The sequence below is a fragment of the Trichechus manatus genome, unplaced genomic scaffold (genome assembly GCF_000243295.1).
Source record: "Trichechus manatus latirostris isolate Lorelei unplaced genomic scaffold, TriManLat1.0 scaffold00044, whole genome shotgun sequence".
Taxonomy (NCBI): domain Eukaryota; kingdom Metazoa; phylum Chordata; class Mammalia; order Sirenia; family Trichechidae; genus Trichechus; species Trichechus manatus.
Window position 1 is genome coordinate 15,123,306 of NW_004443980.1, and position 22,753 is coordinate 15,146,058.

At 36.1% G+C, this 22,753-nt stretch overlaps 1 protein-coding gene across 13 annotated transcripts in view; it reads left to right on the plus strand.

The window, feature by feature from the left end:
• Positions 1-22,753, plus strand: part of ELF1 (E74 like ETS transcription factor 1) — a 151,751-nt gene that overhangs the window by 125,375 nt on the left and 3,623 nt on the right. For all 13 annotated transcript variants that reach the window (XM_023731643.1, XM_023731646.1, XM_023731647.1 and 10 more), the window contains 4 exons: positions 1,223-1,387; positions 15,136-15,219; positions 15,951-16,143; positions 17,260-17,706. In XM_023731643.1, the coding sequence (XP_023587411.1) occupies positions 1,223-1,387; positions 15,136-15,219; positions 15,951-16,143; positions 17,260-17,706 (889 nt within the window). The remainder of the gene's footprint in view (positions 1-1,222; positions 1,388-15,135; positions 15,220-15,950; positions 16,144-17,259; positions 17,707-22,753) is intronic.

Consider the following 22,753-nt stretch of genomic DNA (forward strand, 5'->3'; position numbering starts at 1 on the left):
CATATTACATACTTGTAATATTTACTATATACTGTATGCATTAAGGAGCCCTGATGGTGCAGCGGTTAAAGAGCTTGGCTGCTAACCAGAAGGTTGGCAGTTCGAATCCCCCAGCCACTCCTTGGAAACCCTATGGGGCAGTTCTATTCTATCCTGTAAGGTCGCTAGCAGTCAGAATCAGCTCGACAGCAATGGGTTGTATGCATTGACGGTCCCTAGATGGCGCAGATGGTTTGTGCTCAGTTGCTAATCTAAAGGTTGGCGGTTCGAATTTACCCAGCAGTCTGTGGAAAAGGCCTGTCCGTCTGCTTTCATTAACATTACAGCCAAGAAAACCCTATGGAGCCACTCTACTCTGTAACACATGGGTTGCCATGAGCCTGAATGGACTCAGTGGTAAACAACAGCATACACAGTGCATTAGGCAATAAAGTGAAGTATAAATGAATAGATAGTTTTCTTTTCCTGAAACTTAAATTTAATTTTGAATACAGATATTTATGTAACCAGTAGTAAATGTCAAAATAAAGGCCATGAAAATGATAGCAAAGTCTTCTGGAAGCAGAGAGTGTTTGAGTTGAGAACATCAGAGAGAGATTTTTATGGAGAGAGTATTTTGTTCAGGACAAATAATATGATGAATGATGAATATGCTTTTAATAGGTTAGAGTAGACAGGAAAAGGCCATTTAAGGAAGAGAGAATGGTTTGGGCCAAAGATACAAACTTGTGAAAAAGAGTAAAATGTTTGAGATATAAATTTGTTGGCATAACTGGAGTGTAGGGTTTGTGGTGGGTGGAAGATGAAATTGGAAAGGTAAGTTTGGTCTAAATTGTGGAAACTTTGAGTACTATGTGCTAGAATTTAGGTTGATTTTTCCTTTTATTCTTCTTGTAAACTATAGGAGGATACGCCGATTTTATCCTTCTTTCTAAGGTTTTAAACAGAGGTATAATATGGTCAGATGAGACTTAGTTTTCAGAAGATAACTTTAGCAGTAATGTGAAGAATGGAGAGGAGAGACCAAGATAGACAGGTGATAGGAAATCTAGTAAGGAAGACACTGAAACAGTCCAGTCAAGCAGTTGGTACCTAATTCAGGAAATGAAAAGCAGGGAATGGATTTCAAGATTTTATTTCTACTTTAAACTTTATAGAAACAGGAGTTACTTTGATTTATAATAAAAAGTTGGTTATAATCAGCCGATTTTATTTCCATTAGATAATAATATATTTAGTTCATCTGAAGATGACATTGTTGCCCCAGTCACCCACGTATCCGTCACGTTAGATGGGATTCCTGAAGTGATGGAAACTCAGCAGGTTCAAGAGACATATGCAGGCTCACCAGGAATCTCATCACCAGAACAGCCCAAGAGAAAGAAAGGTGGGTGTTTAATTCGTTTACGGTCGAGTCTCGATATGCAATCTAAATATCATTGTTATTCAAGGGTATTTCTACATGAGGAGGCAGTTAAAACCAATGTAAGAAAAAAAGTAAAGCATTTTTAAAAACTTATGTAGAACAAAAATGAACAAGACATATTGAGAGGTACTTCATATTCCTTTTGTTTTTTTAATTAGATTATTTTATACATTTAAAATACTTGGCCTATCTCACACAAAAAGGGTTTTCCAACTTTTTAAAGCATCAAACTAATACTAAACCCTTTTATCCAAGCTAAGAAAGAGCTTGGGTGGTGAGGCAGGTCAGCTTCCTCCCAATAGGCATAGTTTGAAAACCATCAGTATAGATTCCTATGTAAGATTTTAGCTGCAAAAATATAATGAGTTCAAAGTCAAGTAAGTAGTAGAAGAGGAAAAGTTAGATAGAATGTGTAAAACGGGAATTTTTTTTAAAATTTTTCACAAATTAGGACCATGCTTGTGTTGTAGTCTGACATTCTTTCCATTTCATTGCCTTCTGATTCTACTCTAGCTTGTTTAATATTCTGAGTTTAATATCTTGGTTAGTGGCATCTCCAGCCAACCAGTAACCTAATGTAAGGGAAATTCCAAGACCCAAAAATGAAAGAAACTAAAAATCATAAGCATGAGCTGACACTGTAGCAGCTCTGAAGTTGGATAAGGATATGTTGGTCTTGGTGTCCAAAGGACTTGGATTTTATTGCCCATGCAGAGGCAGAAGCTTAAGTCTTGGTCCCATGCAAGATAAGAGTATTGGACAGAGACATCAGCATATAACTGGAGTCCTTGAGGGGCCATACTCTCAGGACTTGGGGAAAAAAAATCCATGCAGTGGCACAGAAAGATGTCAAGGAAGCTTGTGTTTCTTGGCCTGGGCTATGAGTGGAGGAATTCTCCCTTAGAGAATTTGTAATCTTAGGCCCGCCCTAACTGAAGTTTAAGATTAGATATTAATTTATCACTGACTTCTGGGAATTCCCAGCCAAGTAATTAACCTAAAAGTGGCCGCAAGATGGTAATAACTTTGGAACATCTGGCAGAAGCTCTAATAAAATTACTCAGGAAGGACATACCCTCAACCTAGGCCACATAAGAGTTCTAGATAAATAAAATCCTTTTGAAGGTGAGCTCACATTTCGGTATCACGGAACACATGAGGAAGACACTGAGTGAGAAGCAACAGACATAGGAAAACCCAGGGTTATAAATATGATTACAGTTATTAAAGCAAAAGGATAAAAAACATGGTAAAAGAATAAGACTATTAAAGAACAGACGAAACTTCATTTTCTAGTCAAGATGGCATAACAGGCTGGGTTTACCTTCTCATCTGAAACAATTAAAATAGTGGACAAACAATATGAAAAAATAGTACTGAAGACATTGGATATCAGTCAACAAAAGACAGTGATCCCTGAGGGACAGGAAAGAAATAAGATGAGCACTATGGTTGCTCTACCTTATTGTCTGGAGGAAATTTCTCGGCTGCAGAATAGGAAGAAAATCTGAGCAGAGCCCAGTGATCTCCCAGAGTTTAGGAGACTGAGCTGGGAATCCAGGAGGCAACTACAGATTGCAAGGCAGAGGATAGGAGAGGAGAGAGATGCACAGAGAGAATTACAGATATCCAAAGAGGGTCTTCCTCAAATATTCAGTTGACTACTCACCGTGAATGCATGTGAGGAAGCCACCCAAAGTCAGAGAAAGAACCACCCAAATGAATTATCCCAGAGTTAATTCTGTAAGAACTTCAGATAATGAAATTATCAAATAGAAACTTTAAAGTAAATATGATTACAGTTATTAAAGCAAAAGAATAAAAAGTATGGTAAAAGAATACATGGTTAAAAGGATTACAGGGAGTAGTGCCCAGAGCTCACACAAGGTGATGAATAATGCCTGTTCTGAATTCAGAAGGCTTCGGATAGAGAATTAGAAAGGATCTTCCCCACTCAGTAGTGGGGAAAATTAATCCTAGACTAAATGCAGCTCTGGTCCTGCCTAACAAATTAACTTTATCCCAGATTAAGTTTAAAAACATCTATAGGAACACAAAAATATCTAGCATCCAACAATAAAAAATTCACAGTATCTATCATCCAGTAAAAAAATTACCAAGCATGCAAATTACCAAGAAAATACAACTCATAATGAGAAAATCAGTCAATCAAAATGACTTAGAAATTACAAAGGTAATGAAACCAGTAGGCAAAAATGTTAAAAGTTATTAAGAATGCATTCTCTATATTCAGAAAGCTAGAAGAAAGATTGAACATGTTAAGTAATGGCACAGAAGATATAAATTAAAAACAAAAAAAAAATCAAGCTTTTAAAATGAAGACTACAGCATTGGAGATGAAAAATTCACTAGGTGGGATTAATGGCCTTAGACGTTGCCAAAGAAAAGATTAGAGAAGAATGAAACAATATAAACTGTCCAAAATGAAACTGAGAGAAAAAAGAAGCCCAATTAAAAAAAGAACAGAGCAGCAGTGAAGTGTTGGACAACTTTATTTTTCTTATTCTTTTTTTTTTATTGTTGTGCTTTAAGTGAAAGTTTACAATTCAAGTTAATCTCTCATACAAAAATTTATACATACATTGTTATGTGACCCTAGTTGCTCTCCCTATGCTGTGACAGTACACTTCTCCTTTCCGTCCCGGATTTCCAGTGTCCATTCAACCAGCTCCTAACCCTCTCTGCCTTCTCATCTCTGGACAGGAGATTTAGTCTCGTGTATCTACTTGAGCTAAGAATAAGAAGCACACTCTTCACGAGTATTATTTTATGTCCCATAGTCCAGTCTAATCTTTGTCTGAAGAGTTGGCCTTGGGAATGGTTTTAGTTTTGGGCTGACAGAGAGTCCAGGGGCTATGTCTTCTGGGGTCCCTCCAGTTTCAATGAAACCATTAAGTCTGGTCTTTTTACTAGAATTTGAGTTCTGCACCCTACTTTTCTCCTGCTCCATCAGGGACTGTCTGTTGTTTTCCCTGTCTGGGCGGTCACTTGTAGTATCCAAGCACCATCTAGTTCTTCTTTCTCAGGCTGATGAAGTCTCTGGTTTATGTGGCCCTTTCTGTCTCTTGGGCTAATACTTTCCTTATGTCTTTGGTGTTCTTCATTCTCTTTTGCTCCAGGTGGGTTGGGACCAATTGATGGATCTTAGATGGCCACTCGCTAGCTTTTAAGACCCTAGACGCCACTCACCAAAGTGGGATGCAGAACTTAATAAACTTTGTTATGCCAGTTGAACTAGATGTCTCCTGAAAGCATGGTTCCCAGACCCCTGCCCCTGCAACTCTGTCCCTTGAAGTGTTCGGTTGTTTTCAGGAAACTTCTTAGCTTTGGTTTAGTCCAGTTGTGCTGACTTCCCCTGTAGTGTATGTTGTCCTTTCCTTCACCTAAGATAATTCTTGTCTACTATCTAGCTAGTGAATATCCCTCTCCCTTCCTCCCTACCCTCTTAACCATCAAGAATGTTTTCTTCTGTGTTTAAACCTTTTCTTGAGTTGTTATAATAGTAGACTTATACAATATATGTCCTTTAGCGACTAATGAAATCTACTCAGCATAATGCCTTCCAGATTCCTCCATGTTACAAGATGTTTCATGGCTTCATTATTGTTCTTTATTGTTGGATAGTATTCCATTGTGTGAATATACCATAATTTGTTTATCCGTTCATCCACTGATGGGCACCTAGGTTGTTTCCATCTTTTTGCTGTTGTGAACAGTGCTGCAGGGAACATGGATGTGCATGTATCTGTTTGTGTGATGGCTCTTATTTCTCTAGGATATATTCCAAGGAGTGTGATTGCTGGATCGTATGGTACTTCTATTTCTAGCTTTTTAAGGAAGCGCCAAATTGATTTCCAAAGTGTGTGTGCCATTTTACATTCCCACCAACAGTGTATAAGTGCCAGTCTCTCCACAGCGTTTCCAACTTTTATTATTTTGTGTGTTTTGGATTAATGCTGCCCTGTTGAAGTGAGATGGTAATCTCATTGTAGTTTTGATTTGCATTTCTCTAATGGCTAATGGTCATGAGCTTTTCCTCATGTGTCTTTTAGCCACCTGAATGTCTTCTTTGGTGGAGTGCCTGTTCATATCCTTTGCCCATTTTTTAATTGGGTTGTCTTTTTGTTGTTGAGGTTTTACAGTATCTTGTAGATTTTAGATATTAGATGCTGATCAGATTTGTCGTAACCAAAATTTTTTTCCCAGTCTGTAGGTTGTCTTTTTACTCTTTTGGTGAAATCTTTTGATGAACATAAGGGTCTGATTTTGAAGAGCTGCCAGTGATTTTGAAGAGCTCCTAGTTATCTAGTTTCTCTTCTGGTGTTTGTGCATTGTTACTTATGGTTTGTATTCTGTTTATGCCATGCATTAGGGCTCCTAGCATTGTCCCTATTTTTTCTTTTATGATCTTTATCATTATAGATTTTTTATTTAGGTGTTTGATCCATTTTGAGTTAGTTTCTGTGGTGATGGACAACTTTGGACATATATCAACAGTGATATATGTATCACTGGAGTCCCTGAAGGAATGGAGGGAAGGGGAACCAAAAGAATTTGAAGAAATAACAGCCAAAAATTGTTCACATTTGAGGAACACTATAAGTCCATGGATCCAAGAAGTTCAGTGAATCCCAAGCTCAAGAAACATGAAGAAAATCCCACACTAAGACACATATTCAAATTGCCCAAAAGCAATGATAAAGAGAAAATCTTAAAAGCAGCCAGAGAGAAAAAACGTGGATAAAGATGATAGCAGATTTCTCATTGGAAATAGTACAAGTGAGAAGACAGTGCAGTAACATTTTTCAAGTACTAAAAGGAAAAAACTATTAACTTAGAATACTTTACCCAGTGAAAATATCTTTTAGGAACAAAGAAAATATCTTTAAAAAAAAAGAAAAAAGACTTTTCTCATGTATATGAAAATAACAGAATTCAGCATCAGCGTAACTATGCTATAAGAAATGTTAATTGTTCTTTAAGCAGAAGGGAAATGATACTGAATGGAAACCTGGATGTACACAAAGTAATGAAGAGCTCTGGAAATGGTAGCTGTGTGGTAAATGTAAAACTTTTAAATTAATTAAATCTGTTTAAAAAATGATCAATAGTTGAAAGAAAAGATAATATATTTTGGGGTTTATAACATGCGTACAAGTAAAATGTATGACAATAATAGTCCATAGTCCCTGAAAATAGAAATTAAGGTATATAGTTGTACAGTTCTCATTGTAAAGTGAATTATTTCACTAGAAGGTATAGACTGTGATAAATTAAATATGTATATTAAAAACTCTAAAGTACATGTTTGCATATGCTGCATATACATTCATGTATATAAAAAGCATATGGGGGCACAGTTATGGAGACTTCCTAGACATATCCAGATACCTCGTGGGATTGGTTTACTGGGTTAGAGGACTTGGGACTGTAGTCTTGTGGGACAACTTGGTCGACTGGCAGAAAATAGTTCATAAAGATAGTGTTCTACATCCTAGTTTAGTGAGTAACATCTGGGGTCTTAAAAGCTGAGAGTGGCCATCTAAGATACAACTGTTGGTCTCTATTTGTCTGGAACAAAAAAGAGAAAGAAGGAAGCCAGAGACTTAAAGCAGAAGCTGTTAGTTCCATAGAACTAATAGCCCACAGGAACACAGCCTAATCTAGCCTGAGAACAGAAGAACTAGATGGTGCCCAGCTACAGCTACCAACTATTTTGACCAGGGACACAGTAGAAGGTGTCTCCCAGGTAGAATGGGAGAAAATGTAAGAAAAAAACTCAAATTGCTAAAAAAGATCAGACTTACTGGGCCAATAGAGACTAGCAGAACCCCCTAGACTATCGCTGTAAGATAGCCTTTGAACTTGGAACTGAAGCCACTCTATTATATCCATATAATAGAGTGGCTTGCAAAATAATATTACCCGTAAGTACTGTGCTCCCTTAAATAATCAACTATATGACCTCAAACAGTCAACATTAATCCTAAAGTAGAGACGGAAAGGGGGGACCAGAAAACTAGATAAATGGAAACAGAACAAACAATGGAAATAATGAGAATGCTAACACATTGTGAGAAATGTAACCAGTGTCACTCAACAATTTGCATAAAAATTGTTAAATAGGAACTTATTTTGCTGTGTAAACTTTCACCTAAAACACAAGGAAATATTACATACTAAAAAAGAATAAGGGTTCAAGTTTGTCATGCAAAAAAAAGAAAAATACTCTAAAGTAACTACTAATGTGATACAACAGACAGTTTTTGCTAATAAACCAACAAAAGGTATAAAGTGGAATCATTAGAATCCTCAACCCAAAATCATGGGAAAAAAGAACAGATAGGGCAAATATGAAACAAATAGCAAGATGGTAGATTAAAACCGAACCATATCAATAATCACCTTAAGTGTAAATAGTATGAACACCCTAATTAAAAGGCAGGGATTGTCAGATTGGGTAAAAAAGTAAGAGCCAACTGTATGCTACCTTCAAGAAACCCACTGTATAAAGACACAAAATGGTTAAAAGAAAAACTATGGAAAAGATGCGTAAGTAGCAAAAGAATATTACCAGGGACAAGTAACGTCATTTCATAATGATAAAGATGTAATATAATTAAGAAGACATAAAAATACTAAATATTAAAAGGCCAGATCTACTGGCCTAAAGGAGACTGGAGAAACCCCGAGAGTATAGCCCCCAGACACCCTTTTAGCTCAGTGGTGAAGTTATCTCCGAGGTTCACCGTTCAGCCTGGGAGTGGACAGCCCCATAAAACCAAATGAGACTAACAAGGCACAGTAGTCCAGTGACAAGTGCCAGAAGGCAGAAGGGGACAAGGAAGCTGGTGATAGGGAACCCAAGGTTGAGTAAGGATATTGTTGATGTGTTGTGAGATTGTTAACCATTGTCATAGGACAACATTTGTAGTAACTGTTAAATGAGAAACTATTTTGTTCTGTAAGCCTTCATCTTAAGAGAGAATAACAGCACAATTGGAAGAGCATAGTCAATGTCACTGAACTGTACACGTAGAAATTTTTGAAATGGTGTATCTTTGGCTATGTGTATTTTCACCAAAAAAAAAGGTTGAGAAGTTAGAGGGTTGACATGTTGTGGGGTTGTTAACCAATGTCATAAAACAATATGTGTACTACTGTTTCATGAGAAACTATTTGTTCTGTAAGCCTTCACCTGAAGTACAATAAAAAAAATAAAAATAAAAAATAAAAAAAAACTAAATATTTCTGTGTTTAATAACAGTTTCAAAATACACGAAGCAAAAATTGATAAACATGCAAGGATCCACATTAATAGTCCAAGATTTCAATACCCATCTCTAAATAATTAATAGAATGAGTAGAGAGAAAATCATCTAGTATAATAGAAGACTTGAACAATGTTAATTTAATTGACATTTATAGAACATTCTACCCAACAACAGCAGTATGTACATTATTTTCAAGTGCACATAGAACAATTTACCAAGATAGACCATTTTCTGGGCTATAAAACAAGTTTCAATTTAAAAGGATTTAAGACATTTAAACTGTGTTCTCTGATGAGATTGGAATTAAATTAGAAATCAGTAACATAAAGATTTCTGGAAAAATGCCCAAATATTTGTAAACTAAAAATCACACTACTGAATAACCCAATGGTCAAGGAAAAAATCAAAGAGAAATTATAAGGTATTTTGAATTGAATGAAAATGAAAACTTCAAAATTTGTGGGATACAGCTAAACGGGAATATAGAGCAAAATTTATAGTACTAAATGCCTGTATGAGAAAAGAGTAAATCTATCAAATCAATGGCTTCAACTTCCACCTTATGAAACAAGAAGAAATGCAAATGGAACCCAAAGTAAGCAGAATAAAAGAAGTAATAAAGATCAGAATGGAAATCAATGAACGAGAAAGCAGAAAAACAATCGAGAAAATCAATCCAAAAGTTGGTTCTCTTAACAAAATTCAAACTCACAAAAAAGAACCCAGACTTGCTGGTCTGACAGAGAATATGGCCCCTGGACACGCTTTTAACTCAGTCACTCTTGAGGTTCACCCTTCAGCCAAAGATTAGACAGGCCCATAAAACAAACAATGATACACATAGCTCAACCATGTATATGAGACTAAATGGGTGCACCAGCCCAGGGGCAAGGACAAGAAGGCAGGAGAGGGCAGGAAGCTGGACGAATAGAAATGGGGAACCCAGGGTCAAGAAGGGGAGAGTATTGACACATTGCAGGGTTGACAACCAGTGTCATAAAACAATATGTGGATTAATTGTTTAATGAGAAACTGATTTGGTCTGTAAAATACAATTAAAAAATAAAGATTTCTGTCAGAAGTTGGTTCTCTTAAGGAAATTAAATCTGATATTTAAAACTATTCCTAATATAAAACTTCACACTGAGAGACTTCACTGGTGAATTCTAGTAAACATTTAAGGAAGAAATAATACTAATTCTACACAAAGTCTTCCAGAATATTGAAGGGGAGGAGTTACTTCTCACTGCATTCTGTGAGGCTAGCATTACTCTGATACGAAAACCAAAGACATTATGAGAAAAGAAAGCTATAAGCAATATCCTTTAGGAACATGGATCCTAAAATTCCTAACAAAATTGAATCAATTAGAACCCAATGATACCTAAAATGGATAATATATTATGAACAAGTAGGATTTATCCAGGAGTGCAAGTTGACTTACCATTAGAAAATTAATCAGTGTAAATCATATTAATAAGCAAATAAGAAAAACCACATGATCATTTTAATAGATGCAGAAAAGCATTTGACAAAATCCAACATCCATTCCTGGTAAAAACTTTCAGCAAACCAACAATAATACGGCATTTTCTCAGCCTGATAAAGGCTATCTTCAAAAAACCTACAACTGACATCTTGCTGGTGAAAGACTGAGTATTTTCCCTCTAAGACTAGGAACAAGGCAAGGATATGTGCTCGCACCAGTTCTATTCAGGAGGGTACTGGAAGTTCTAGACAATGCAATAAAGAAAGAAAAAGGAAATAAAAGGCCTCAAGATTGAAAAAGAAGTCAAACTGTCTTTATTTGCAGATATGATTGTCTGCCTAGAAAATGCTACAAACCAGTTGCCGTAAAGTCGATTCCAACTCCTAGTGACCCTGTACGACAGAGTAGAACTGCCCTGTAGGGTTTCAAAGGTTGTAAATCTTTATGGAAGCAGACTGCCAATCTTTCTCCTGTGGAGCGGCTGGTGGGTTCAAATCGCCAGCTTTTTGGTTAGCAGCCGAATGCTTAACCACTGTACCACCAGGGCTTCTTAGAAAATGCTATGTCAAACCAAACCTATTGCTGTCGAGTTGATTTCAACTCATAGCAAACCTATAGGACAAAATAGAACTGCCCCATAGCATTTTCAAGGCTGTAAATCTTTACAGAAAGAGAGTGCTACATCTTTCTCCTGTGGAGTGGCTGGTGGGTTTGAACCTCTGACCTTTCAGTTAGCAGCCAAGTGCTTAACCACTGCACCACCAGGGCTCCTATAGAAAATGCTATAGAACCTACAAAAAACTACGAGAAGTAATATGTGAGTTTAGCAAGGTTGCATGATACAAGATCAATATACAAAAGTCGATTGTACTTTTATATACTGTAGTGACCAATTAGAATTTGACATCATTATCAATAAATGTGAAAATATTAGGACAAATCTGACAAAATATGTAAGACTCGTGCACTTAAAACTACAACTTATTGCTCTTAGAATTAAAGAAGTCCAAAAAATGGAGAGATACACTATGTTCATGAATCTAAAAAGACTTAATATTGTTAAGATGTCATTTCTCCCCTAATCTAAAGATTCAATGCCATTCTAATAAAAATATTAGCAGGCTTTTTTTGTAGATATTGACAAGTTGATGCTAAAATTTATGTGGAAACATAACCTAGAAAAGCCAAAACACCTGATGAAGAGGAACAAAGCTGATGAACTTACACAACCTGACTTCAACACTTATTATAAATAAAGCTACAGGACCGTATTTTTATGTAAATAATGTGATAATGTGCGTCTTCTACATTTATTTGCCAACTGCACCCTTTCCCCTTGAGGTATTTTCAGAAATGTGCTATGCTAATTTTTTATAGCGACATGTAAAAAAAAATTGCATAGGGGCACTTCTGAAAATAGCTCTCAGGGAGAGGGCTCAGTTGACAAACAAATGTAGAAGACATGCGTTATTTGCATGAAAAATACGGTAATCAAGACAGTGTGCTATTGACATCAAGACAGATAAATGGAAGAGTGGAACAGAATAAAGAAATAGACCCATACACAGGTGGTCAGTTAATTTTGCAGCAGCGGTGCAAAGGCAGTTCTGTGGAGAAAGGATAGTGTTTTCAACAAATGAGTGCTGGAACAATTGAGTAAAAAAAAAAAATTTTTTTTTAAACAGTCGGCAGTTTCTTTAAAAAGTTTAATGTGTACCTAGCATGTGACCCAGCTGTTCCACTCCTACGTATTTACCCAAAAGATATGAAACCATATGTTTATACAAATACTCGTACATGAATGTTCTTAGAGGCTTTATTTGCAGTAGCCCAAAACTAGAAACAACCTGAATGTCCCTCAAGTGCTGATTGGATAAATAAATTTCTGGTATGTTTATACAATGGAATACTAGTCAGTGATAAAATGGGATGTACTATTGATACAAAATCTGTTGCCATCGACTTGATTCCGACTCATAGTGACCCTATAGGACAGAGTAGAACTGCCCCATAGAGTTTCCAAGGAGTGCCTGGTGGATTCGAACTGCCGACTTTTTGGTTAGGAGCCGTAGCACTTAACCACTAAGCCACCAGGGTTTCCATTGTTGATATACACAACAAAAATCGATAAATCTCAGAATAGTTAAGCTGAGTAAAGGAAGCCAGACCAAAAATAACAAAAAAACGATTATGGTTCTGTTTATATAAAGTTCTAGAAAACCCAGACGAAGCTATAATGACAGAAAGCAGATCAGTGGTTACCTGTGGGTTGAACAGGGTAGGGAGAAGCACGATGTATGGATTACCAAGGGGTGCAAGGAAACTTGTGAGTGACAGATATGTTCATTATCTTGATCGTGGTGTTGGTTTTACCTAAACATATCAAATTGTAAATTTTAGGCAGTTTATTGATAGTCGATTATACCTCAATAAAGCTGTTAAAGAAAAAGACCAAATAATATGATAAAAAAGACAAATAGAACTTACAGGAATGAAAAATGAAACGGAAAACATAATACATGTGTTAAACAGCAGACTTCTGAAGAGGTAACTAGTGAGCTCCAGTATAGACCTGATGTTGAGTGAAAAATACGAAAGAGTTGGAGTTGTGGAGGATTAAATGAAAAGGTTTACATGTTTATTCAAAGCTCTGGGAAGAGAGAATCTGTAGGGTAAGGAAGAAGCAATATTCAAAGAGATAATAATTAAGACTGTCAGAGTGACATTAACCCTCAGCATGGCAATTTCTGAGTAGGGTAGTGAAAATAAATCCATGCGTTATAAATATATCACAATAAAAACGCAGAACACTGAAGACCCCTTTCTCTGCCCCCTCCCCCACAAAAAAAGAAGTAAATAGAAACAAACTAACCAGGGAGAAACTACAATACTTGAACAGGAATGATTATTAGATTGGAATCACAGAAGCTCCAAATAAAAGCTGGAAGAGTTGGGTATCTTCAAGGTGCTGAGAAGAAATAACTGTCAACCAAAAATTCTAAGCTGTAATTCACGTGAAGCTGTGTACATTGCCACCTTGAATAGTAAGGAAGATGATGTGGAGAATGGATAGTAGGTAGGTTACCAGCAGTTCTACCATGACTTAAGCTATGGAGGGAAACAATTGGAATAAAGAAAATGTCATCTAAGAATAGACAGGTAAGTAGGAAAAATTGAAGCACAGAAAAAAGCAGGTAAGACAGCACAAAAGAGATGGTAGGAAGGTAGGTGGTACTGAAGTCATGGGTTCTAGCATGTAGTGTGTCCTCGCGTCTACTATCTGTTATGAACACAGCGAGCCAGAAGCATCTGCCTTCTGAGTGGGTTCTCTGCAGAAATCTGTAGTTGTGGAAGTTGAGATACCTGGCTGACGGTTCCATGTGCATACATTGGCAGTCTTGGGAGGGGTCTGAAGCCTGAAGAGCGGCCTTTTTGACCCTCTTCTCCTTGCCTGTTACTCACTTCAGAAATGTTTTCCTATTCAGTTTCTGTGGGGATGGCTTACTACTAACCATGACACTTTAGCTCTAGAATTCTGCTTTTCTTAGTTGTTGCCCTCCATTAGTCCAGAATTTGCCCTTATGATCTAGACCAAAGAGGGAGAGTCAGCCTCAGGAATATTGGGGTAGGAGGTACTAACTAAAATAGCCATTTATGCTTAATCTTCATTGTTTCTCACATACAGAATGGTATTCTGTTCAGACAGCATAATCATCTCAACTTAAATCATAGGCAACATTGCCACCAAGCTGCGATTCTAGATAAGTGGTAAAAGAAGATCTCAAACAAGGCTTTAGAGTAGTTGGCCTACCCAGACTGGATGTGTAGAGATTGGATGATGGACACCCATAAAATTTGTTAGCTGTGAATTGGAAAGAAGTACAGAAAAATGACATATTTAAAAACATACAGGAAAATAAAAATTAACTATGTAGTCCAAAAATTTTGCTCAAACATTTTCTGTATCCCTAGAGTTCTGGGAAATGTCTAGTATTTGAGAACTAACTGTATGCAGGCATGTATTTAGAAGAGAAGAACTAAAAATCTGCTTCTCTTACCTTAAAAATTTATATAACCAAAAGGCAGGCAAACCTATGTAGCTTATTTTTTGAGCCCAAGTTTTTCAGCCTCAAGAACATTCTCCAAAATTTTAAGGAAGCCATGCCAGTATTGTCACCTCAAAGACAAAATATAATGTTTTAAACTTAACCTCATTTTTACAGATGAGTAAAGTATCATTTTCTGCATAAATTTGTAATCTAATCTACATTAATTGTCCAACTATTGCTAAAGTTATTTTGCTTTTAGTAAACAGCCTTTTAGGAGGCCGATATCTGTCACCTAAGCATTTGGCACCTGAAATTCAGAATAAATGCCAAAATAGTATTTTGTTGTTGCTAGGTGCTATCGAGTCAGTTCTGACTCATAGTGACCCAGTGTACAACAGAACGAAGCACTGCGCGGTCCTGCACGATCCTTATAATCGTTGTTATATTTGGGCCCTTTGTTGCAGCCACTGTGTCAATCCATCTCTTTGAGGGTCTTCCTCTCTTTCCTGACTCTCTACTTTACCAAGCATGATGTCCTTCTCCAGGGACTGGTCCCTCCTGATAACACGTCCAAAGTATGTGAGACGAAGTCTCGTCATCCTTGCCTCTGAGGAGCATTCTGGCTGTAGTTCTTCCGAGACAGATTTGTTCTTTCTTTTGGCATTTCATGGTATATTCAATATTCTTCGCCAACACCGTATTTCAAAGGCATCAGTTCTTCTTCTGTCTTCCTTATTCGTTGTCCAGCTATTGCATGCATATGAGGCAATTGAAAACACCATGGCTTGGTGTTTATAGCATTTTATAAACAGCTAAATGGTCCATTCTCTCTCACTTTTGAGGGCGAACAATTATGCAGAGCTCTTCTGATTGCAGGGAGAAAAACTAAACCACCGCGGCCAGATTCCCCAGCCACTACGCCAAACATATCTGTGAAGAAGAAAAGCAAAGATGGGAAGGGTGAGTACTACTGTAATTTCCCTATAATGCGTACAGGTCAAATAGCATTCAGATTACATTAGAGTGTCTGCATATTGTAAGTAGAAACCACCAGCTTCCTTGACATATTAAAATGGATCTTATTGCTGCCACGTTTATAAGATATGTTTAGCACTTTCTGTAAAGAGATGTTAATAATGTAGTCGAAGAAATCTGTTTGAGTGATTTTCACTTCCATGTCAAAGGAATCCATTATTTCATTACATTATGAGGCTCTTAGAAGAGTTTAGCCAGGTTAGGTTTTCACTTCATAGGCACTTTATTATGTTGTCTTAATGTTCTAATATTTTCATAACTACTTCCCAAATTTGGAGAAAATTGCTATGTGGCTGATGTTCTGCCTCTGATATGAAGAGAACAACTATTGAAAGATTTTGTACAACTTTTCCACTGCTGCTTATTTTATGTAATGGTTCTTAAAGAGGCAGGAAAAAAAAAAGTCTCAAAATGCTTTCCAACTAAGTAATCACAAATCTAAGATTGATCTGTTCAGACATCTCATAAGGGACCAATGAAAAGATCTATATTAGACTCTGAAAATTATGACCCTTATATCTCAGAAATCTGACTAAATTATGTAATATTTTCATATAATTTTAGATGGAACTTTTATAAGGCTTTTAAGTTATATTTTATTGTGTTCTTTTAAAGGAAATTTTGGTGAGTTAAAAAGGAAATTGCTTTTGTTTCAGGGAACACAATTTATCTTTGGGAGTTTCTACTGGCACTGCTTCAGGACAAAGCTACCTGTCCTAAATATATCAAATGGACCCAGCGAGAAAAAGGCATTTTTAAATTGGTAGATTCTAAAGCAGTGTCCAGGTTGTGGGGGAAGCACAAAAATAAACCTGATATGAATTATGAGACCATGGGAAGAGCTCTCAGGTATGTGAAGTTTTTACAGTTCATTGTGTTAAGAATCTCATTTTCTAAATACTTAAAATATAGGTAACTTCTAAAAAATTAAGGGACTAAAGACATAGTGAACATTACTTACTGAATTTATTTTACATACTAAAATCAGTATGCATTTATTTAGAAATCTTATTGCAGTCTAGGAAAATATTTTCCTTCCAAGGAATCTTTGTACAAAAAACAGATATTTTATTTATAAAGGGATTAGAAAATGTTAAGCTATCACCAGTAATTGGAAATGAACCATGGGTCCCATACGTTTTGAAACATTAAACTTAAATTCAGCACAAAGTAGAAATAGTGATAATGCAAGTACTTAAGAAGATATTACTGAGGGTTCATTTTTAAACATGAATCTCAGGTGTAATATGATATTTATTATGGTAGAATAAATTAATGTTTTAAGAGTAATAGTAGACATTATGAAAATTTTGGACAAGTGTGCCATTTTATTATTAAGCTCATTTTTATTTGTTTTTCTGTTATCATGTCATTTATTCTTCAAGATATGCATGTCCTTGAGAATCATGTTAGAAATATCAATGATCTGAATGATAACCTTCTTCTTAAACTAGAACTATTTAATTACAGGCTTGTGTGTATGTATTTCTTTTTAAGCTTACACTTTAGGTTCTCCTTGATTTAATTAAAGTTGATGACAAACTTTAAATGACTTCTTGTACATCATTAAATGTTATACACAACACAATCAAATAACTGAATCAAATTTGAACTTTGAAAGCAGATTATAGGAAGCTATGAAGGGGAAACAATTTCTTGAGGGTGGGGATTTGTAGTAGATTTGATTATATCTGAATAAGGGAAATCGCAGAAGGGTAGAGGAGAGAAGAAAAGTAAAGGTCCTGAATAATCCACATGCTTTATCAATAATAGTCCCTAGTTGGAACTGATTTTAGATTTAGTTGGTAATAATGACTTTTCTGTATGTGTGAGTAAATGTGTGTGTTTTTCATATATTCAGCTTTAAGCCTTTGTTTATGATTCACAACATTTGATTTTGTTGAATATCATTTTAACTTACATTTGATTGAGTAAAATATTGATGAAATTGTCTGCTTTCAATAGGTACTATTACCAAAGGGGTATTCTGGCAAAAGTGGAAGGTCAGCGCTTGGTGTATCAGTTTAAGGAAATGCCAAAAGATCTTATTTATATAGATGATGAGGATCCAAGTTCCAGCATAGAGTCTTCAGATCCATCACTGTCTTCAACAACCACTTCAAGTAGGAACCAAGCAAGCCGATCCAGGGTATCTTCAAGTACAGGGATAAAAGGCACCACTACAGTTCTCAAACCAGGAAATGCTAAAGCTGCAAAACCCAAAGATCCTGTGGAAGTTGCACAGCCATCAGAAGTTTTGAGGACAGTGCAGCCCACACAGTCGCCATATCCTACCCAGCTCTTCAGGACTGTTCATGTAGTACAGCCAGTACAAACTGTCCCAGAAGGAGAAGCAACTGTAACGAATAGCATGCAAGAGGAAACATTAAATTCTTCCGTTCAGAGTATTAGGTGAGAAAACTAAGTTACCCACTGCATGATGCCACTATGTGATGTTTCTGACCAGAGCCATTATTTGGTTAAGTAGGTTGAGATTCTGAAGTGAAAATAAAAATCATATCGATTTTAAGCTAGAACTCTGTTTTTTTCTTTTACTTTTAGATTTAATAGATATAAAAATACTCTGGCAAATTGTTACATAAATGTTTCTAAATGCTTACTCTTAATTTCTGTACTTATCTCCTCATGGACCAGGAACAGACATTCACAGATTGGCACCAGTCTGTGGACCATATGTTGAAAAGTACTATATTCAAAAAATCCCATGATGTAGTTTATGACTCTATTCTGCAGATGAAGAAAGTGAGGCGCAAAGCAAAGCAGTTGCTTATCTTGCTAATGAGGCCAAATTAGAACCTTTGGAGGTAAATTCTTGATCAACAGATTGTTTCAGTAGCAGTAAATATTATGTTAGTCGTCTATCAGTGATTCCTTATTTTTAAACTTTGACATTATTGTACCAATTTAAGTCTAATGCAGTATATAACTGGATTGATCCATACTAGGAGTGATCCAAATGTAAGAAAATCCAGAGAATAGTTTCAGATCTTTTTTCAACCAAGTTAAAAGCTGTAAACGTTCAGTATAAATCTATGTATCAAGATCTTTCAGCACACATTTAGTTTCAAGATAATAAACATTATTCCTTGGAATGATCCTATCATGGGATACTTCTAAAGTTCAAACAGGTAGGGAGACCAAGACTCTAAGGTTGCCGTGTTCTCTTTTTCGGGCTTGTAGAATGGCAGAAGTTGGAAGAATAGTTTTTTATGTTTGTTTGTTTAATCAAATCATATTTACCTCATATCCCCAGGAAAGACGTGAAATAACAGATAGACCAAGAGAACCCTGTCTGTTTTTTGACTAGTGTTTCGCAGAAAGTTGGGACTGGTCCCAACTGATTTAGAATGGTGATGGTGCTGGTGCTGTGGTGGGGAAGCAGAAAATCTAGATGGGCATTTGCGGTGTCATTCAGTTTTTCTGTTTCTACTGTCTGTGAATTTCTAGAAACTGAAGTATAATAAAACATAGGAGCCCTTCCAAAGCCAATAAAAACGATTCTTTGATTAGTTTAATTAGCAGACTTCACTCCTCTATTTGTCTACTCCAGAATGTAAATGCTGGGTTTTGCTCAAATGATCTTGAAGTAAGTTACTGTTACCTAGAATCCAGACAGACTTGGATGATTAAGTTTTCCTTGTATAATCAGTTTAAACCTTCAACATTGTGAAATCTAATTCTCATAAATCTAGTTGATTTGTAAGAAGAGGAATATAAAGATCTTTTTTTTTTCCTAATTCAATTGGACAGGAACGATGGCATCTTCAGCTTTTACTGAAGGAGTACTTTTTTTAGCTCTTGTTCCTTTTAATGTTTTATTTTCCTCTAGGTCCTGCTGGTTACATGTGGTAACCGGGTGTCCAGTGGGAGTATGCAGCTCCTCCCATCAGTTTCTAGGCTTTTTGCCATCATAGTGTTGTGTTTGTGTTGATAGGAAATACGTAATAGCCAGTAGTTACTAGGACCCCCTTCTTGGAGGGTCCTAAAGTAGATTTGTTACACTGTTTCCTTGAAGCTTTTGTTAGATCTGTGTTGCACACAGAGTGCAGTCCAGTTTGTGTAGCCTTGCTTGCCACCTCATTATGCTTTCCGTGCTCCCCAGCTAAGCCTGACGACTTGCCTGTACCTCGGTCTAGTATATACACCTGGCATTTCAGTTGATTCTAATCGCTGCCTCATCCTGTATATTTAAATCTGTAGGAGCCAGATTTTATGCATTGCCATTTCCCCCAGTGCCTAACATAGTATCTGGCACATAACATGCATTCATATTTATTGAATTTGTCTTGAAGTCGTGTATATATTCATTCCCTATCTTCTCTCAGGATAATAAGTTCTCTAAGTGGACCCTCTGTAGCATGAAGAAATATAAAATTTAACTTCCTCAAACTTTAAGTCATACATTCTTACCGTAGTAAGTCATCCTTCAGTTTGTATGTATATATGTATTTATTTGTTGGGTTTTTTTTTAAATTTTTAGTTCTCTCATTTGGTTATATCTTTTGTTTTCCACCCAAAAGTCCTGCTTATTTTCTAGCAGTTAAACTTTTAATAGAATGCATTTTATTCCCTGAAGTTACTAGATGTGGAAAGAAAAAAGGTAATGAGTGGCAACATCCTTGAAGGCTTACAGGTACTGAATATAATTACTTAGTTTTTGCTTTTATCTTGTTCCTGTCCACCATACAGAAAGAAAAAAATGTTAAATAAATTTCAAGCAAATTGTACATATCATATTGAAATTTTACCATATTATTAGACTAGTTTTTCATTAGAAGAATTAATTTCTAGAATCTGTTATAGTCCCTTGCTTAGTGATTTTTTTTCTATTTGCATTTTTACAATTTCCCCAGCTTTTTATTATGAAAAATTTCAGAATATGGAGAAGTTGAAATAGTACAGTGAACACCTATTTACTGTCCTCCTAGAATCACAAATTGCTGGCATTTTGCCTTATTTGTTTTCTGTCTGTATTTATACTCTTTTTTTCTGTTTGACTATTTGTCAAGTAAGTTGACCTGATCATGACATTTCATCCCAAATGATTCAACCTGCAGCTCTTAAGAAAAGGCATCATTCTGTACAATCATATTATCACTCCCAAAAAGTTATTAGTTTAGCAATATCTTTCTTGATCCTGTGACTACTTATTAATAAAAACATGGAAAGAACTTTTTAAGATTTTTCTGTGTCTGAGAAGGTAGAATGAATATTATCTAAAATTTAGCTAAATTGTTAATGTAACAACAAGAGCTATAGAGTACTCTATATGCAATACCCTTTACATATATTGTATAGAATCCTCTTAGCTCAATGAGATGTAGACAGTTTTACAGATGAGGAAACTGAGGCAAGGAGAGGCTAAGGAGCTTGGTTACATCTAGTAGGTGGCAGTATCTAGCCAGTATTTTTAAGGTAAGCAGTTTAGCCCAAAGCAGTAAGCTTAATGACATGCGATACTGCCTGTTGATTTATATAAATCACATGAATTATTAGTTATTTACAATGAAGCAGCAACATTCCAGTTTTCTTCCTTCGCTCATTGCTCTGCATCTCAGATAATTGCATGTATCTGTGTTGAAATTAATTAAACTTTTTTTGGTATTGATTTATGGTATTTATGTGCTCAGTTTTTACAAATTTAAATTTGACTCTGGCTTCGTATTATTAAAAATAAATAAAGAACCTCTGGTAAATTATTTTCCTGGAATTAGACCTTGGTAAACTTGGACATCTGTATACCTAGCAAAAGTATTTATAATATGTCTGTTTATTCAAGAACAAGTGGTTTGTCTTAAGGGTCTTTTAAATAATTAGCCTCTAAAAAATGTATAATGTATGTTACCTAAAAAGTAATGTAATGGAGATGGAAGAATGTAGTCATAACCCTCCACCCCTCCACCTTGCCAATTATTAGATCTGACATTGAGTAAGACAAACTACTCTGAGTCTGTTTTGTCATCTGTAAAATAAGGATGATAACACTTAACCTTATAGGTGGTTGTGATGATTAAATGACACTTGCTGACACATAAGTAGATATTTGACAGAAGTTAAATGTTATGTTGTACATCTTTCTTAGAAAATTTTATGAATTATAAATCAGCAAGCATTGTACCACTTGGTTATAAGAAGCTTAGAATTTTAAAAAAGCAGCTAATATAACCTATGTGACCAAACACAACCGACAGTTTAATCATTAACTAAGAAAAAAATAATTAAAAATTGCTGTGGTGGGGGAAAGGCTATCCAATATCTTATCCTTTAATCTCTGATTTCTTATTAGTAAAAATTATCTTAGACGAATTTGTTTAAATAAGCCAATATATTTATATCATAGACACTGTAGATATAGATATATTTTCTGGCAGATGGTAGTCAAATGTCTTAAGAAAGGAACACTTTCTTCTAATCTGAACAAAAGCATTGAGGAGCTAGTGGTAGCCCTGATTAGCAGCATGGAAAATTTCCAAGTATGGTATTGCTTGTGTCACATCTGAGAGGGGAAATGAGGAAGGGAGGAGGTGTGTATTAAAGAGTTGTAATTGGCTACAGTTTAAAGGATAATTAATGTAAATATTCATCTTTTGCAGAAGTTATTCAGGACTTAAGAGGTAGCAGTATGTTGAAATGGTTAAGTACATAGGCTCTGCAGGCAGATGGCTTCTTATCTAACTGGTCACCTTATAGCACCTCTTCACCCTCCTTGTGCATCAATTTTCGCATATGAAAAATGGAAATAATAGTACTTATAAGGTTGTTGTGAGGGTGAAGATAACATGAAAGTACTTAGAACAGCCCGGCATATATTATGGCCTTAATTCTTATATAAATGTGTATCTACGTTGGCAAGGCTATACATTTTTATAGATAGAATCTGTGTGCTTACTCTCTGCTAAGCACTCTTTTTCTGTGTGTACGTGTATATAAACTCTTGGCACAGGAAGCTCTTGGGTCTTTTTTATTTTAAGAATGTTTTATCTGGCTGTATGGCTCAGATTCCCCGAGATATGCTAGTTCGGGTGAGTGGGGGGGTGTATTTTGAAAAGCTCCCTAGCTGCCACACTGATTCTGTTTCTTTTCAACTCACCCCTGCCTGCCCAGTCATGTTAGTGTGTCGGGACTTTATTCCTAGCCATACCCTGGCCAGTTGTTGTCAATTCCTATTCATGGCGATCCCCAAATGTGTCAGAATACAACTGTGCTCCACAGGGTTTTCAGTGACTGATTTTTTGGAAGTAGATGGCCAGGCATTTCTTCTGAGGCCCCTCTGGGTAGACTTGAACTGCCAACCTTTCTGTTAGCAGCTGAACATGTTAATGGTTTGCATCACCCAGGGATTCCAGCCATACCCTAAACCCCACCAAAACCCATTGCTGTCAATTCGATTCTGACTCATAGTGACCCTACAAGGCAGAGTAGAACTGCATTATATGGC